The sequence below is a fragment of the Macaca nemestrina genome, chromosome 2, assembly GCF_043159975.1.
Source record: "Macaca nemestrina isolate mMacNem1 chromosome 2, mMacNem.hap1, whole genome shotgun sequence".
In the NCBI taxonomy this organism is placed as follows: domain Eukaryota; kingdom Metazoa; phylum Chordata; class Mammalia; order Primates; family Cercopithecidae; genus Macaca; species Macaca nemestrina.
The window spans coordinates 96,029,388-96,044,650 of record NC_092126.1 but is presented as its reverse complement, the minus strand read 5'-3'; the positions used below and the strand labels follow the sequence as shown (position 1 = coordinate 96,044,650).

The 15,263-nt window shown below is 40.8% G+C and overlaps 1 protein-coding gene across 8 annotated transcripts in view; it reads left to right on the top strand.

Moving 5' to 3' along the window:
• The window catches only part of LOC105480104 (methylcrotonyl-CoA carboxylase subunit 1), an 86,338-nt gene that overhangs the window by 54,575 nt on the left and 16,500 nt on the right, over positions 1–15,263 (top strand). For 7 of the 8 annotated variants that reach the window (XM_071091335.1, XM_071091336.1, XM_071091332.1 and 4 more), the window contains 5 exons: positions 386–513; positions 4,173–4,356; positions 6,778–6,887; positions 8,481–8,697; positions 11,719–11,805. In XM_071091335.1, the coding sequence (XP_070947436.1) occupies positions 386–513; positions 4,173–4,356; positions 6,778–6,887; positions 8,481–8,697; positions 11,719–11,805 (726 nt within the window). The remainder of the gene's footprint in view (positions 1–385; positions 514–4,172; positions 4,357–6,777; positions 6,888–8,480; positions 8,698–11,718; positions 11,806–15,263) is intronic. The other variant, XM_071091333.1, reaches the window with a different exon arrangement.

The window sequence follows — 15,263 nt, the reverse complement described above, 5'->3', positions numbered from 1 at the left end:
AAAAAAGTTTTCTTTTTCCTCCATGGGGTTAGGGTGAGATGGGATGTCATGCTATGAGGCTCCCAGGATCTTGGGGCTCTGAGGCAGTAACATGTGGTCCACCCTTGTTCTCACTGTTACAGCAGCTGAAACGGATTCATAATTTGGGCTTACCATTTGCTCACAACCCCGAATATACCTTTTCGTTGCCAAATTTCATACAGCTCTCTATTTTTGACTCAGACTCATGCTGCTGCAAATGTGAGATGTTTTCTTCATGAAATGCAAAGTGTTACCATTGAATGAAGGCAGCAGTAAAACTTGATGTGATGCATCATGGGAGATTTTGGTTTGCTACTGATTGATTATACACTATTGAATATGACCATTGTTTTTTATCTTTTAGGGACTGTGGAGTTTATTATGGACTCGAAACATAATTTCTATTTCATGGAGATGAATACAAGGCTGCAAGTGGAACATCCTGTTACTGAGATGATCACAGGAACTGACTTGGTGGAGTGGCAGCTTAGAGTGCGAATATTTTTTCTATTAAAGATCAGCCTTGGCTGGGTGTGGTGGCTCACGCCTATAGTCCCAACACTTTGGCAGGCCAAGGCAGGTGGATCACCTGAGGTCAGAAGTTCAATACCAGCCTGGCCAACATGGTGAAACCCTGTCTCTACTAAAAATACAAAAATTAGCTGGGCGTGGTGCCAGGTGCCTGTAGTCGCTGGTACTCAGGAGGCTGAGGCAGGAGAATCGCTTGAGCTGGGGAGGCAGAGGTTGCAGTGAGCCGAGATCACACTGCTGCATTCCAGCCTGGGTGACAGAGTGAGACTCCATCTTAATAAAAGAAAAGAAAAAATAATCAGTCTTGATGGGAGGGAGGCGAGGGTTGAAAAACTACCTAAATGGTTCCATGTTCACTGTTTGAATGATGGCTGCACCAGGAGCTCAAACCCCAGCATTATGCAAAATACCCGTGTAGCAAACGTTCACGTGTTCCACCTGAATCTATAATTTACAAAATCCAAAAACAACAACAGCAACAACACAGTCTTGAGAATAGGTTACTACCTTCTGACCTCCTAATGCAGGTGTCATTTTGGACAGGATTCAGTTCTTGGTGGTTGTGATGAGGACAGGAAGATGGGACATAAAAAGTGAAGCCACATTTGATGCTGTAGCTTTTTTTGGCACATTAAGGACTCAGATTCATTTCCCTTAGGCATGGGCAGCCAGCAGGTGAGATTCTGTCACAGAGGCTTGCTCACAACCACATCACCTCAAGGGAAAAGCCTCATGGTCTACCTAAAGCCTCAGCATTCTGGGCCAGGCCATCATTCGATTTTAGAGGCAGGGCAGATGCTAGACAAGATGAAATGAGCTAAGGCAGAGTTGGGAATGAAGAGCCAAGGAGATGGTCTAGAATGATCCAAGTAAAGTGCGGATTTATGGCTATTGCTGGCCCATGAGTAAATGTTCATTCAGAGTAATTGTTTGGAAACTTATAAAGCATTTTGGCATTGCTATGACATGTCTACTGTATTTTTCAAACACGTAAGGTTATAACTGTTCTTTTACTGTGGATAGTTTGAGAAGCACTGGTATAAACCAGAATTCCACAAAACATACTTCTCAAATATTAATAATAGCTTAGTCTGTTTTTGTTCTCGTAAGAACAACAGATTTTACTTTAGCCTTCTTTTTCTTAACATGAAAAAAATTTGTTAAGTAATATAGACATTCCTGATATCTGTAGGATTCTCGGTTCCTTATATATCCTGAATCTAAATTGTTTTTTTATGGTGTGATGCTAAAGTCTTGATTATTTTGATAATTTTATCTTTTCAGAACTTCTGTAAATAATAATATAATACTCCTTTTGTTGGTTCCTTGGGGGTGATTGGTGGTTTTAATTGAGCCAAAAGGTTCTTCTGGGGCCGTATATCCTAGGGCGCTAATGAAAACCAGGCACAGCAAGCTAGTAAGTTTTAGTGAGTGTCAAGAAAAACTGTAATGGCTTTGGAAACTTCTGGAAAGAGTGTTTATATTTCCAGAATTCAAGGAAAAGGAGGACAATTTTTCTGAAGCAGTAAATCAAGAGAGTTTAGACTTTGGAAATCATAAGAGAAAAAAAGATTTCTAAGGATTAAGGAAGGAGAAAGCTTTTGGGCATTAGGGAAACCAACAGACATTTATTTTTTGTAAGAGCTTGTCAAGGCTCTTCGGAAAGAGAAGCCAGCTTTTATCATCTGGGGAGGGACAGTAGAACTCAGGGAAGCTGCTGGACCTGGTTTATATACAGTTCAAGGCATTTGGCATCTGGCATTTAAACAGAGGTAAAACAAAGGGGCTCACAAGTCAAGAGTCCAAGCTTGAGGACCTGCCTGTGTAGTCAAGCCTTCCTAGAACAAGGGTTGAACAGTGACTGATGTGAGTGTCCCGGGTTCAGGCTACAGATACAGATAGTTAACAGTGTTCAGGGAAAGCTGGTGAAAATGTCAAGGTTAGGGGTTCCAGAGAGCCAATGTCAGCCTGAGAGAACTCAAATGGCACTATCTCCAGAGACCCAGCGACACTCAAGTGGATGCCAAGCTTGGAGGAAAATGGACAGGCAAAGACAAGTCAAGGTGAACATAAGAGACGGAGTTTTGCTCTTTTTGCCCAGGCTGGAGTGTGCTAGAGTGCAATGGCGTGATCTCAGCTCACCTCAACCTCCACCTCCCAGGTTCAAGCGATTCTCCTGCCTCAGCCTCCCGTGTAGCTGGGATTACAGGCGTGCACCACCATGCCCAGCTAATTTTTGTGTTTTTAGTAGAGACGGGATTTTACCATGTTGGCCGCTGGTCTTGAACTACTGACCTCAGGTGATCCACCTGCCTCGGCCTCCCAAATTGCTAGGATTACAGGCATGAGCCACTGCGCCTGGCCCAGAATTCTTTATTAAAATATTAAAGAATTTGTTCCAAGTCTATTGTGAACAGTGCTGCAATAAACATACGTGTGCATGCATCTTTTTAGTAGAATGATTTATAATCCTTTGGGTGTATACCCAGTAATGTGATTGCTGGGTCAAATGGAATTTTTGGTTCTAGATCCTAAGGATGGAATGATAATAGGTAACATAATGCTTACTGTATGCCAGACACTTTTCTCTGAAGCATGGAAGGCTTAAGAAACTTGTCTACATGACAAAGTAAGTATAGAGACAAAATTTGAACCTAGGCAATCTGGCTGCAGAACCTGAGGTATTTTCAAAATATACTGCCATAAAGGCATTTAACTTAGTTCCGTTTCCTTTCATTCTTAACTGCCGTGCATCCTGATCTTTCATATTTACAGATTCAGAAAAATGAAACTTTTGCCTCTGTTTTATACTTAACCGGTGTAGTTCAATGTCATGCTAAGTTACTTAGAGTCTTTTTTCCTGTATCTAGATTGCTTTTTTAGGTTGTCATTTTTTCATCTTGGAAAAAAACTTGAGAGTAAATAGAGAAAAGTGCAGTGTGTCCTCCAATAGCCATTTCCAGTTTATACTAGTTAATTGAAGAGAGTGATTTGTTGTATTGGTACATAATAGCCAAAATAGTAAAAATTATAGTAACAACAAACTGTGGTGATCACCCTGTTTGTAATCTGGTATCATACAGTACACATCAACATAACAAAATTGAAAAACCATAATTTTCCCCTTTCTGTTTTGCTTTATCACCCACTTGCTGATGAAGATTACAGCATAGGATGACAACGCCAGCCACACTTTTTGCTTGGCTGTGAATCTAGTCATAAACACTAATAATGTACTATTTTTTAAAAAAATTGATTTGGGAATTGAGTGCTAATGTTTTCAATGAAAACAGAGTATGTTGCCAGTAAGAAATTTTGGTTTTGATTATATTGAACAAACACTGATTTTTATATTTGTAAGTTAGCCATCACTTTGCCTGCTTTTGCCATTTAAAAACTCTGATGCCCAAATGATAGACTGTTGCCAAGCTGCATCTGTTTTTTAATTTATTTTTGTTTTGCCCAATACTCAAATGAGTAGACAAAATAATAGTTTTTATTTGGCTGCATTGCAAAACCTAGATGTATGTTTTACCTCGAAAAAAAGCAAGACCATTGATCTACTAAGTCTGGGAGCCGCTATATGGTAGATTTCATAAGAAACGCTATTCTGTTACCAGATTGCAGCAGGAGAGAAGATTCCTTTGAGCCAGGAAGAAATAACTCTGCAGGGCCATGCCTTCGAAGCTAGAATATATGCAGAAGATCCTAGCAATAACTTCATGCCTGGGGCTGGCCCATTAGTGCACCTCTCTACCCCTCGAGCAGATCCTTCCACCAGGATTGAAACTGGAGTGCGGCAAGGTAAAGTCAAAGAAAATGAAAAGTCTCACTCAATTTTTAAGTTTTTAGTACATTATTATTTTTGGACAAATTCTGATCCCTGAGTCTTACGGAACTGTCTAGCATATTTTAAAATAAAGAATTTAAGTGATTTCTCAGTAACCATTACTTTTTCCCTCTGGAATTGTTATTTTTAAAGAATAGCGAGTATTTTTAAACAGTGAACTCCTTTTCTTTGAAATTCAGCAGTATTTGGTCAAACCTAACCAGGAAATCTTTTGTGCGTACTGTTTTTGACCTTGCCTCATTACAAAACTGATTTAAGATGACTGATATCTGCTATGCACAAGGCAGACTGCCTTCAAGGTACATAAAGTATAAGTTGGAGAATTAATACATAAACTTAGTGTAAGCTAAACAATAATAAAAAAATTACAGTAAAGAAACAGTGGAAGAGTTATCACAGTTCAGCGTATGATTAATAAGAGTGGTCATAACTAGTGATTATTTAGGACTTCCTACTTACAGGCACTGCTCTAGGTGATTTTTCTACATGTGTTCCTTTCACCATGAGAACTACCCTGTGAGTAGGCATTATTATCATCCCTGTTTTCTAGATGAGGAAACTGGAACACAGAAGAGTTAAGTGACTTGTCCAAGGTCATCCTTGGAGCCAAGATTCAGACCCAGACAGTCTAGCTCCAGAGTCAGTGCTCTGAGCCTCTCCTGTCATCTTAATTTCAGTTGCTGGAATAAGTTATACAGTGATGGGATATAGCAATTTTCAGGGGTAAGAGGTCACGCTAGACTAATATAATCAGGACAGATTTTTTTGTTTTTTTGTTTGTTTTTGTTTTGTTTTTGAGATGGTCTCGCTCTGTGCCCAGGCTGGAGTACAGTGGTGTGATCTTGGCTCATTACAACCTTTACCTCCCTGAGTTAAGTGATTCTCAGGCCTCAGCCTCCCGAGTAGCTGGGATTACAGGTGTATACCACCATGCCTGGCTAATTTTTTTTTGTTTTTTATATTTTTAGTAGAGACAGATTTTCACTATATTGGCTAGGCTGGTCTCAAACTCCTAGCCTCAAGTGATCTGCCTGCCTCGGCCTCTCAAGGTGCTGGGATTACAGGGGTGAACCACCGTGCCTGGCCAGGACAAGTTTTTAAATGGATGTCTGGAATAGATTTAGATAGGTAGATTTAACAACATAATGAAGAGTGAAGAAAAGAGAGAAAGGTATGTTCGAAGAATAGTAAGAAAATATGTGGCTGGAGACATGGGTTGAAGGCAAATCCTAGTGTCCTGAAAGCCAAAATGAGGATTTAGGTCTTCTTAAAAATAAATTGGTAGCATTTTGAGAGCTCTGGATAAGCCACAGCAAGATTTGGTAGTTAGTAGACTCTTTAACTTAGCAAAGCATCTTAACTCTGCTTGCCCCACTGGTTCCTTCTTTTTTTTTTTTTTTTTTTTTTTTTTTTGAGACAGAGTTTCACTCTTGTCGACCAGGCTGGAGTGCAATGGCACAATTTTGGCTCACTGCAACCTCTGCTTCCCAGGTTCAAATTATTCTCCTTCCTCAGCCTCCTGAGTAGCTGGAATTATAGGCACCCACCACCATGCCCGGCTAATTTTTTGTATTTTTAGTAGAGACGGGGTTTCACTATGTTGGCCAGACTGGTCTCAAACTCCTGACCTTGTGATCTGCCCACCTTGGCCTCCCAGTGTCTTGGGAGTACTGGCGTGAGCCACCTGTAGGCATCTAATCTTACCAGTGAGGACTCTGGGGTTCAAAGAGGTCAAGTGACCTGCCAAAATCATGGAAAGACCCTACAACAACATTCTTTACAACACGCTACATCCTTTCTACTTGAACCATTTCTAACTAGTGGAATGCGCCCTGGTTCAGATTCTTGTTCTCTAGGACTGTAACCATCCTAGTGATGATAGCTGCCATTGGTTTATCAGCTTTGCCAGGTATGGCACCTGTCACTTTATTATCACTCCTCCCAGCAACCCTGCAGGACAGAGGAATTATTAAACTTGCTTGACTGGTGTGGAAACTGAAGGAGTGGAGGGTGGGGAATGCTAAGGGCAGAAATAAGGGGAATGTGAGAGGGTGGAGGAAGATTGTGTTGACTTTGAAAATGAAAAGGGAAAAGAAGCTTCAGAAGAAGATAGGAGAGGGAAAGCCAGCTTGTGTGCCATTGAATCACCACATTAGGGCCTGGTGCTATTGGGTGACCCACCCTTGTTACACCTGGCAAGTTTTCAAAGCCCTCTGAACCTCAGGGTCCTTATGAATAAATTTGTGTCGATGTTATTTATCATGCAGGGGTTTTTGAGGATTAAGCGTGAAATGTACGTAACAAAACGTCTTGCTTGTTGTATTTTATTCCTTTATGTTTTGACTTGAAGAGGTTATCGTGGTTTTCAATTTCAGGAGATGAAGTTTCCGTGCATTACGACCCCATGATTGCAAAGCTGGTCGTGTGGGCTGCAGATCGCCAGGCAGCATTGACAAAACTGAGGTACAGCCTTCGTCAGTACAATGTGAGTGATCTGAGACCGTGCCAGTGACCTTGATGTGTTTGCTCAGCACCAGAGTTCAGCCTTTGTCTTTGGCAAGGCCTTGGTCTTGTCAGCGTATTCTCTATTTCCATCAATTGCCCAAACAAAATAGTTTCATATGGGAGAATTTTGCAAGGGCCAGAGCAGGGTTTGAGGACTTCTTCATTTCAGTTACAAAAGAAAGATTGCAGAAGTAAAATTGTTAGTGTCAGTGCTATGTTTCGGTGAAATCCTATTCACTCTGTAGATAAATCCAGCTATACATGGTACCTTAGTAGGTTTTTTATTTTTCCTAAGAGCTGTCCACAGTAGAAAATACTTAGGAAATAAAAGCAGATGTTTTCCTGAATGTTGTTTTCGCTACCCAGTATGCCTGCAGTCTGGGTTTACTTTCTCTAAAGTAAAATAATTATGTTCAGTTTCATCCCTTTAATAGAGTTTGTTATTTTTCTGTAGAACATTAATTTCCTTGGTGCAGAAAGTCCCATATCACATTGATTTGGCCCATAGAAGGATTTATTCACCCAGTTATTCAACTTGTTTTGTGTTAATAATTGATCAAAGCTCTGGTTTCTGTGGCTTCAACCACACTGGCTGCCTTGCCGCTTCTGAGACTCACTCAGCATGCAGCCATGCATTCCTGTCCAATCTTCCAGAATGTTCTTCCCCTACATGATTGCAGGGCTCCCTCCTGACTACCCCGCTCTCCTGCTCTGAACCCTTTCCCAGGCTGCCGCATTTAAAGTATGACCTTTTGTTATTCTTTATCCTTGTAGCCAGCCTTCATTTTCTTCATAGCATGTGACATTATATTCAATACCTGTTTACAGATATTGTTACTTGTTGCCCTAGAATGTCAGCAGAGACTGTGAAGGCAGGGACTTCATACCTTTTGTTCCTCACTCTATCCCCAGTGCCTGGATCAGAGCCTGTCACTTAAGAGATGCTCAGGAAATGGCTGTTAAATGAATGAAGGAATGGATGAGTGAATGAATGAACCCAAAGCTCAGATAGCTGGTTTTACTTTTGATCCCATTTATTGGTGTATTTGGGTTAATTTTATACCTTTTAAAATTTTTGTATCAGTATATAAAATTTGGATTTTATTGTTGGAAGGAAGCTCTTTTGAGGTCATTTAATCCTATCCTCTCCTCAGTATAGCAATCCAGCTTGCTGTTTGCAGTCTTCCTATTCTGTGGAAGCGTTCTGAGCAGCAAGTCTTCAATACCTTGCAAATGAATTTCATTTATGTTTCTTAACATTTATTATGTTCCTAACCTGAGTCAAGTAAGTGCCTCGGTATTTCCAGTATCCTCTTTGTCATATTAAAATGTAATTTTGAGTGTCAAGTCCAGATGGATATAGTAATAGTGGATGGACATAGTGATAGTGAGATGGTTTTTTGTGGTTTTTTTTCCTGAGAGTTGTCCTGTTGCCACATGGTACCTTAGTAGGTTTTTTATTTTTCGTAAGAGTTGTTCACAGTAGAAAATGCTTAGATAAAAAGAGCAGATGGTTTTCTGAACATACTGTTTTTCCCACTCAGGAGGAACTGGGGCTTTATTCTCTTCCTAGATTATTGGACTGCACACCAACATTGACTTCTTACTCAATCTGTCTGGCCACCCAGAGTTTGAAGCTGGGAACGTGCACACTGATTTCATCCCTCAACACCACAAAGAATTGTTGCTTAGTCGGAAGGCTGCAGCCAAAGAGTCTTTATGCCAGGCAGCCCTGGGTCTCATCCTCAAGGAGAAAGCCATGACCGACGCTTTCACTCTTCAGGCACATGGTACGGACGGCTTTTCTCTTTCCTCTGCTTGTCAAGTTTTGCAAATCATCACTGAACGTGCTTTTCTTTCTGTATGGCACCCTTGCCTCTCTTTTCTCCTCTCAGTGACTGACATCATTCTTTGCATTCTTTCTTTTGTAGTATGAAGTTTGCAGACATGTTTTTTAGTATGAAGGAAAGCTCTTCACTTGCCATGGATGCACCCATAAACACTATTTAACCCGTTAACTGGAGTGTAACTAATCACCTAACATTGTAGAAATGGATCTCTTATTTTACAGACGTGAGCACGGTGGCTTACGTCTGTAATCCCAGCACTTTGGGAGGCCAGGGCAGGTGGATCATGATGTCAGGAGATCAAGACCATCCTGGCTAACACAGTGAAACCCCATCTCTACTAAAAATACAAAAAATAAGCCGGGCGTGGTGGCACACGCCTGTAGTCCCAGCTACTTGGGAGACTGAGGCAAGAGAATCGCTTGAACCCAGGAGGCGGAGGTTGCAGTGAACCGAGATCACGCCAGCCTGGGCAAGAGGGCAAGACTCCATCTCAAAAAAAAAAAAAAAAAGAAAGAAATGGATCTCTTTTCAGTCAAGCACTTGTTTTCCCCACATCCTATGCTAATTTCTTACCACTTCTTTTGTTCACCACTCCTCATGGCCCTACTTTGTTATGTCCTTTGTACCTGCAGGAACTCCCTTTGTCCCAGAGTCTCAAGACAGAACACCAGAGACTTAGATTCCCTTGGGTTACCCATGACTTATTGTCAAATTACTTCTTCCTCTTTTTCCATCCTGTGATTGGATGTCTACCTAGAGACTTCATAGTGTCATAGTATCCAAGCGTAGGAAGGGCCATAACAGGGGTTCATCCTGGCTACCACACACATGCATTGCATCCCTACCCCAGCACACCCACTAAGCTGTTGCCCAGCTTCTTCCTAACACCTTGGGAAACTGAAAGTTCATTACTTCATCGGGTAGTTGATACTTTCAGTCAGTTCTCCATTAGAAAGTTCTGCCCTTAAACCAAACACCGCATGTTCTCACTCATAGGTGGGAATTGAACAATGAGAACACTTGGACACAGGGTGGGGAACATCACACACCAGGGCCTGTTGTGGGGTTGGGGGAAGGGGAAGGGGAAGAGATAGCATTAGGAGAAATGCCTAATGTAAATGACAAGTTAATGGGTGCAGCACACCAACATGGCACATGTATACATATGTAACAAACCTGCACGTTGTGCACATGTACCCTAGAACTTAAAGTATTAAAAAAAAAAATTCTGCCCTTTAAATTGATACAGAATCTCAGCTCTCACATACTTTTTGCATTTCAGGCTAGCTCTGACCTTCAGAGCAAACAGAATTTTTAAAAATCTCATCTATTTTTCTCTTTTATTGGTAATTACTGTATTACCCTATACAGTTTGAGCATCCCAAATCCCCAAATCCAAAATGCTCCAGAATCGGAAGCTTTTTCAGCGCTAACATGATGCTCAAAGGAAATGCTCATTGGAACATTTCAGATTCCAGATATTTGGATCAGGGATGCTAAGCCAGTTAAATATAATGCAAATAATCCAAAAAAAAAAAATTTGAAATTCAAAACACTTCTGGTCCCAAGCATTTTGGATAAGTGATACTGAACCTATATTATTATACGATCCTATCATTAGAATCTTTAATTTCTATATCATTTAGATTCATTCAAGATAGCTATTTTGAAAGCTTAAAATGTAACATGTTTTCAGTGCTGAAAACTACATCTTTAGAAGATTTGTGCTCTATCCTCATTTTATCCTTTTACATTGAATGAAAATGCATCTAAATATGTCCCATGTGGTATTCCTGAGCCTGAACTTAACATTTTTAGAATGGAGTGTTCTCTTACTGTGACCTTCCTTTTAAAAGTTTATAATTGGTACAGATATGAGGTTCAGAATAAATTGCATCAGCTTAGCTATGCTGAAGCACCTGGATATTGTCCAATAGAGGATATACACCCAAATGCCCATAAGGGGCCAGGCACGGTGGCTCACGCCTGTAATCCCAACACTTTGGGAGGCTCAGGGCAGGTGGATCACTCAAGGTCAGGAGTTTGACCTTAAGTCAGCCTGGCCAACATGGTGAAACCCCGTCTCCACTAAAAATACAAAATTAACCGGCTATGGTGGCATGCACCTGTAATCCCAGCTACTCAGGAGGCTGAGGCAGGAGAATCACTTGAACCCAGGAGGTGGAGGTTGCAGTGAGCTGAGATCATGCCACTGCTCTCCAGCCTGGGCAACAGAATGAGACTCGTCTCAAAAAGAAAAAAAAAAAAGGCTATAAGGGCTGAGCCAACAACATAAAAGAGTAAAAGAGGCCAGGTGAAAGAAAAATAGTGAGCAGTAGAGACTTTAGTGACCTGGAATGAATTTGCCCCATCAAAAGGGGGTGACCATGGTACGTTTATGCCACTGTAGGATTAGAGTTTAGGTTGCAAATAGTCAGATTCTTCAGTAGAAGCTAGAATTTTTCATATGAAATTTCATAAGATGTAAACAAAAGTATCCCTTTAAACTTAAAACAACAAGAAGAACAAAAACAGCACATCTGAGCTGCCAGTTTAGGACTTGCATGTTTTTTTTTCTTTTTTTTTTTTTTTTTTGAGATGGAGTCTCGCCCTGTCACCCAGTATGGTGGCACAATCTTGGCTCACTGCAAGCTCCGCCTCCCAGGTTCACGCCATTCTCTTGCCTCAACCTCCCAGGGAGCTGGGACTATAGGCGCCCACCACCATGCCCGGCTAATTTTTTTGTATTTTTAGTAGAGACAGGGTTTCACTGTGTTAACCAGGATGGTCTCGATCTCCTGACCTCATGATCTCCCTGCCTTGGCCTCCCAAAGTGCTGGAATTACAGGTGTGAGCCACCGTGCCTGACCAGGACTTGCGTTTTATGTTTTCTTTTGTAAGGTGTAAATTTCATAGGCTTGATGCTCATAAATTTGTTACTGAATTTTAAATTTTTTCTAGATCAATTCTCTCCATTTTCATCTAGCAGTGGAAGAAGACTGAATATCTCTTATACCAGAAACATGACTCTTAAAGATGGTAAAAACAGTAAGTAATGTTTCATTAAAAGAGAAATGTGAGTCATACAAATGTATCACATTAGTCTGAAAAAGAGGATTCCAGCCCGGTCATGATCAGTTACATTTTTTAAATGCCTAGGCTAAACATTGGAAGGAAATATGCCAAAATAATAGAATTGATTGGCTCTGGGTAGTAGAGTTGATGGTATTTGCTTTTCTTCTTTGCACTTTTTAAATATTTTGTAAATATTCTAAAAATATGTCATAAAATAAACGTAGCAAAACAGCTGAAATGAAATATGCCAGAATGTTAGAAATATGCAAAAAAAAACCCACCTCTTTTTCCCTAATCCTTTGTACTTTTTTTCTTGCTTTGCAATTCTTCTGCAGCGAGAGTGTATTACTTTTAAATAAGAAAAACAGTTTTCAGCTGGGCGCGGTGGCTCACGCCTCTGGTCCCAGCACTTTGGGAGGCTGAGGCAGGCAGATCACGAGGTCAGGAGATTGAGACCATCCTGGCTAACATGGTGAAACCCTGTCTCTACTAAAAATACAAAAGATTAGTGGGGCGTAGTGGCGGGTGCCTGTAGTCCCAGCTACTCAGGAGGCTGAGGCAGGAGAATGGCGTGAACCAGGGAGGCGGAGCTTGCAATGAGCTGAGATCACACCACTGCACTCCAGCCTGGGCGACAGAGCGAGACTCCATCACACACAAAAAAAGCAGTTTTCAAAACTATGTCAGAGAGGGATGATTACCCACTGCCCAGGCAGTGTTTCAGGGGTTCAAGTGGAAGTGGGTCACTGCAGAGCTATAATTTATTAAGTGCCTTATCTCATGTAAGTTTTTATCTTCACAACATAAATGAGGGGGAGTCACTGTTATACCCACGTATGGATGATGAAAGCATGGATGATAAGGCACAGAAGTGAAGTAATTTAGTCAAGGCTAGTGAGTGGCCGAGCTAGGATTCACACCCACTCTTTGTGACATTGACTCTTAGGCTATTTCCACCAGTTTTCCAATAGAAAATTGATTTTTGATTGTCAACTAATTTGAGTTGACTCAACTTAGGGACTGACTTTCTTTAACCGAAGTCGAAAGAGGCTGATGCTTAAGCCAGAAGGAAGTTTATAAACTTCTGGCTGGAGCAGTGTAGCAGCAGGACCAGAATTCTATAGCTGGTCACTGTATCCCTTCTGCTGTAAGACAGTTTGTGTGGGAAGCCCAGTGGGTGGAGTCAGAGCTCAGAGTCCTGGCTAACCTTGAATGTGAGATGTCATTGAACTGTGACAGTTCTGTTATAAAAATATGCCTCCCAGGTAGGGCAGAATACTTTTGTCAGCTGATGACAGAACCCTCTTCCTTGGACAGAGGAAAATCTTTTTCACTTCACCTCTATGAAGACACTAACTCAGTAACAATTTTTTTGTTTTGTTTTTTGACACAGAGTCTCTGTTGCCCAGGCTGGAGTGCAGTGGCACAATGTCGGCTCACTGCAAGCTCCGCCCCCCGGGTTCACACCATTCTCCTGCCTCAGCCTCCAGAGTAGCTGGGACTACAGGAGCCCACCACCACGCCCGGCTAATTTTTTGTATTTTTAGTAGATACGGGGTTTCACTGTGTTAGCCAGGATGGTCTCTATCTCTTGACCTCGTGATCCGCCCACCTCAGCCTCCCAAAGTGCTGACATTACAGGCATGAGCCACCGTGCCCGGCCAGTAACAAATATTTTGTTCACACAAGTTTATTGGTTTATAGCTCTTCAGTTATTTTTCAATTCTGAGCCTAGATGGTCATTACCTTAAGTGCCTTGGGCATATTGTCAAGCCTTTATAATGAAAATTTGCAAACATCCTTTATATAGTAGCATTCTGCAAATGGTTAACCCATCCATTTATGCTCATTTCATCCTAAGAAATACAGCCCCCCAAATCTGGAAGTATCTTACTCTAGACTCCTATATGCTAAATACAAGTATCAAAAGTGGTAAAGTTTCACTGGCTTCTTGAACCTGAATTAAACAGAAGAATTGCATGTGTGATTGTAATTCATATAAGCCAACTGTGTTATTTGGCATGGCTCTTCACTAAAGCAGCAAGCACTGATTGGAAGTATGCTGTGTTTTTTGGAATTAAAAAATGTTTTCATTAAAAAATGAGTACATAATTGAAAAGCCAACATGATTGCTGTTCACTATATCCTTTTGGCAATATTCTATGAAAATAATCCAAGTCTATATGTAACAGCTTTCAGAAAATGTTATATTGCTAAGTCTCAAAAAAAAATGCTAATAAGCCATGACCACAATTAAATGGAATGCATGAAATAGGAAGCTTAAGAGACCAGGCTGGCCACAGTGGCTCACACCTGTAATCTCAGCACTTTGGGAGGCCAAGGTGGGAGGATTGCTTGAGGGCAGGAGTTCGAGATCAGCCTAGGTGACATAGTGAGATCCTGCCCCTATTTATAAAATAAAAATTTTTAAAAAGGGGGGAAAAAAAAGATACCAGAAGAGCAGGACTCCATCTCAAAAAACAACAACAACAACAACAAAAAGATACCAGAAGCATTTATGAGTCAAAAGCAGAAGCACCTTCTAGTGAACTCAGTGAGAATGACCAACTATTTTAAGTATTCAAGGCTTGCAAGCTATTCTTACTTTGCTGCTAGAGGCCATGTTTCACAGAACCCTGCCCAACCTCAATGATAATAATGTCTAAAATTTATTGAGTATTTGGTATATGTCAGTTACTGTATTAAACACTTTCCAAAGATTATTTCATTTGCATTTTCAGAACTGGCCAATGAGATTGGTGTTATTATTAGTGTGAACTTTATAAATTACTAATCTCTCTAAGCCAACGTCAAAGCTCAGAGAGATGAGTAATTTTCCAAAAAGTTACACCAAAAGTAATTGGTGGAGTTGGGATTTGAACCCACACTCCAGGATCCATGTGCTGACCGAATACTCAAGTGCCACACTTGCATACCTTATTAAATGTATAAGAGGATGTTTAAGGTTCTCTTGTAGGTGACAAGAGATATCTAGGGTAGGATTTTTTTTGGTAGTGTCTTTACTGTGATCTGTTGGCATTCGTGCCAGTTCAATACATGTCATATTTTATAAATTCAAAGAAAATGGCTGTGGTGTAATTGGAGGCACTTTGTGATAAGAAGAGTTAAAGCCTGTCAACATGATATAGGGTGGAGAACTTTTATTCATTCATACATTCAGTACAAAGTTTTTGATAAAATAGATATGCCAAGTGATGTGGAGAAGAGAAGGAAATGTCTTTGTCCCTGCTTTTTTTCTGTTAAGGAATTTGCCATTTGGAAGTGTGTATGTTGAGAAGATGGAGAGCGTAGTGGTCAAGAGTGTGGGCCCTGGAGTTCTTGTACTTTAGTATTTGACTTTTGTGAACATTTTAATTTTGATAATTTTTCTGAAACAACTGATAGAGAGGAAAATCACTCTTTATAAACCA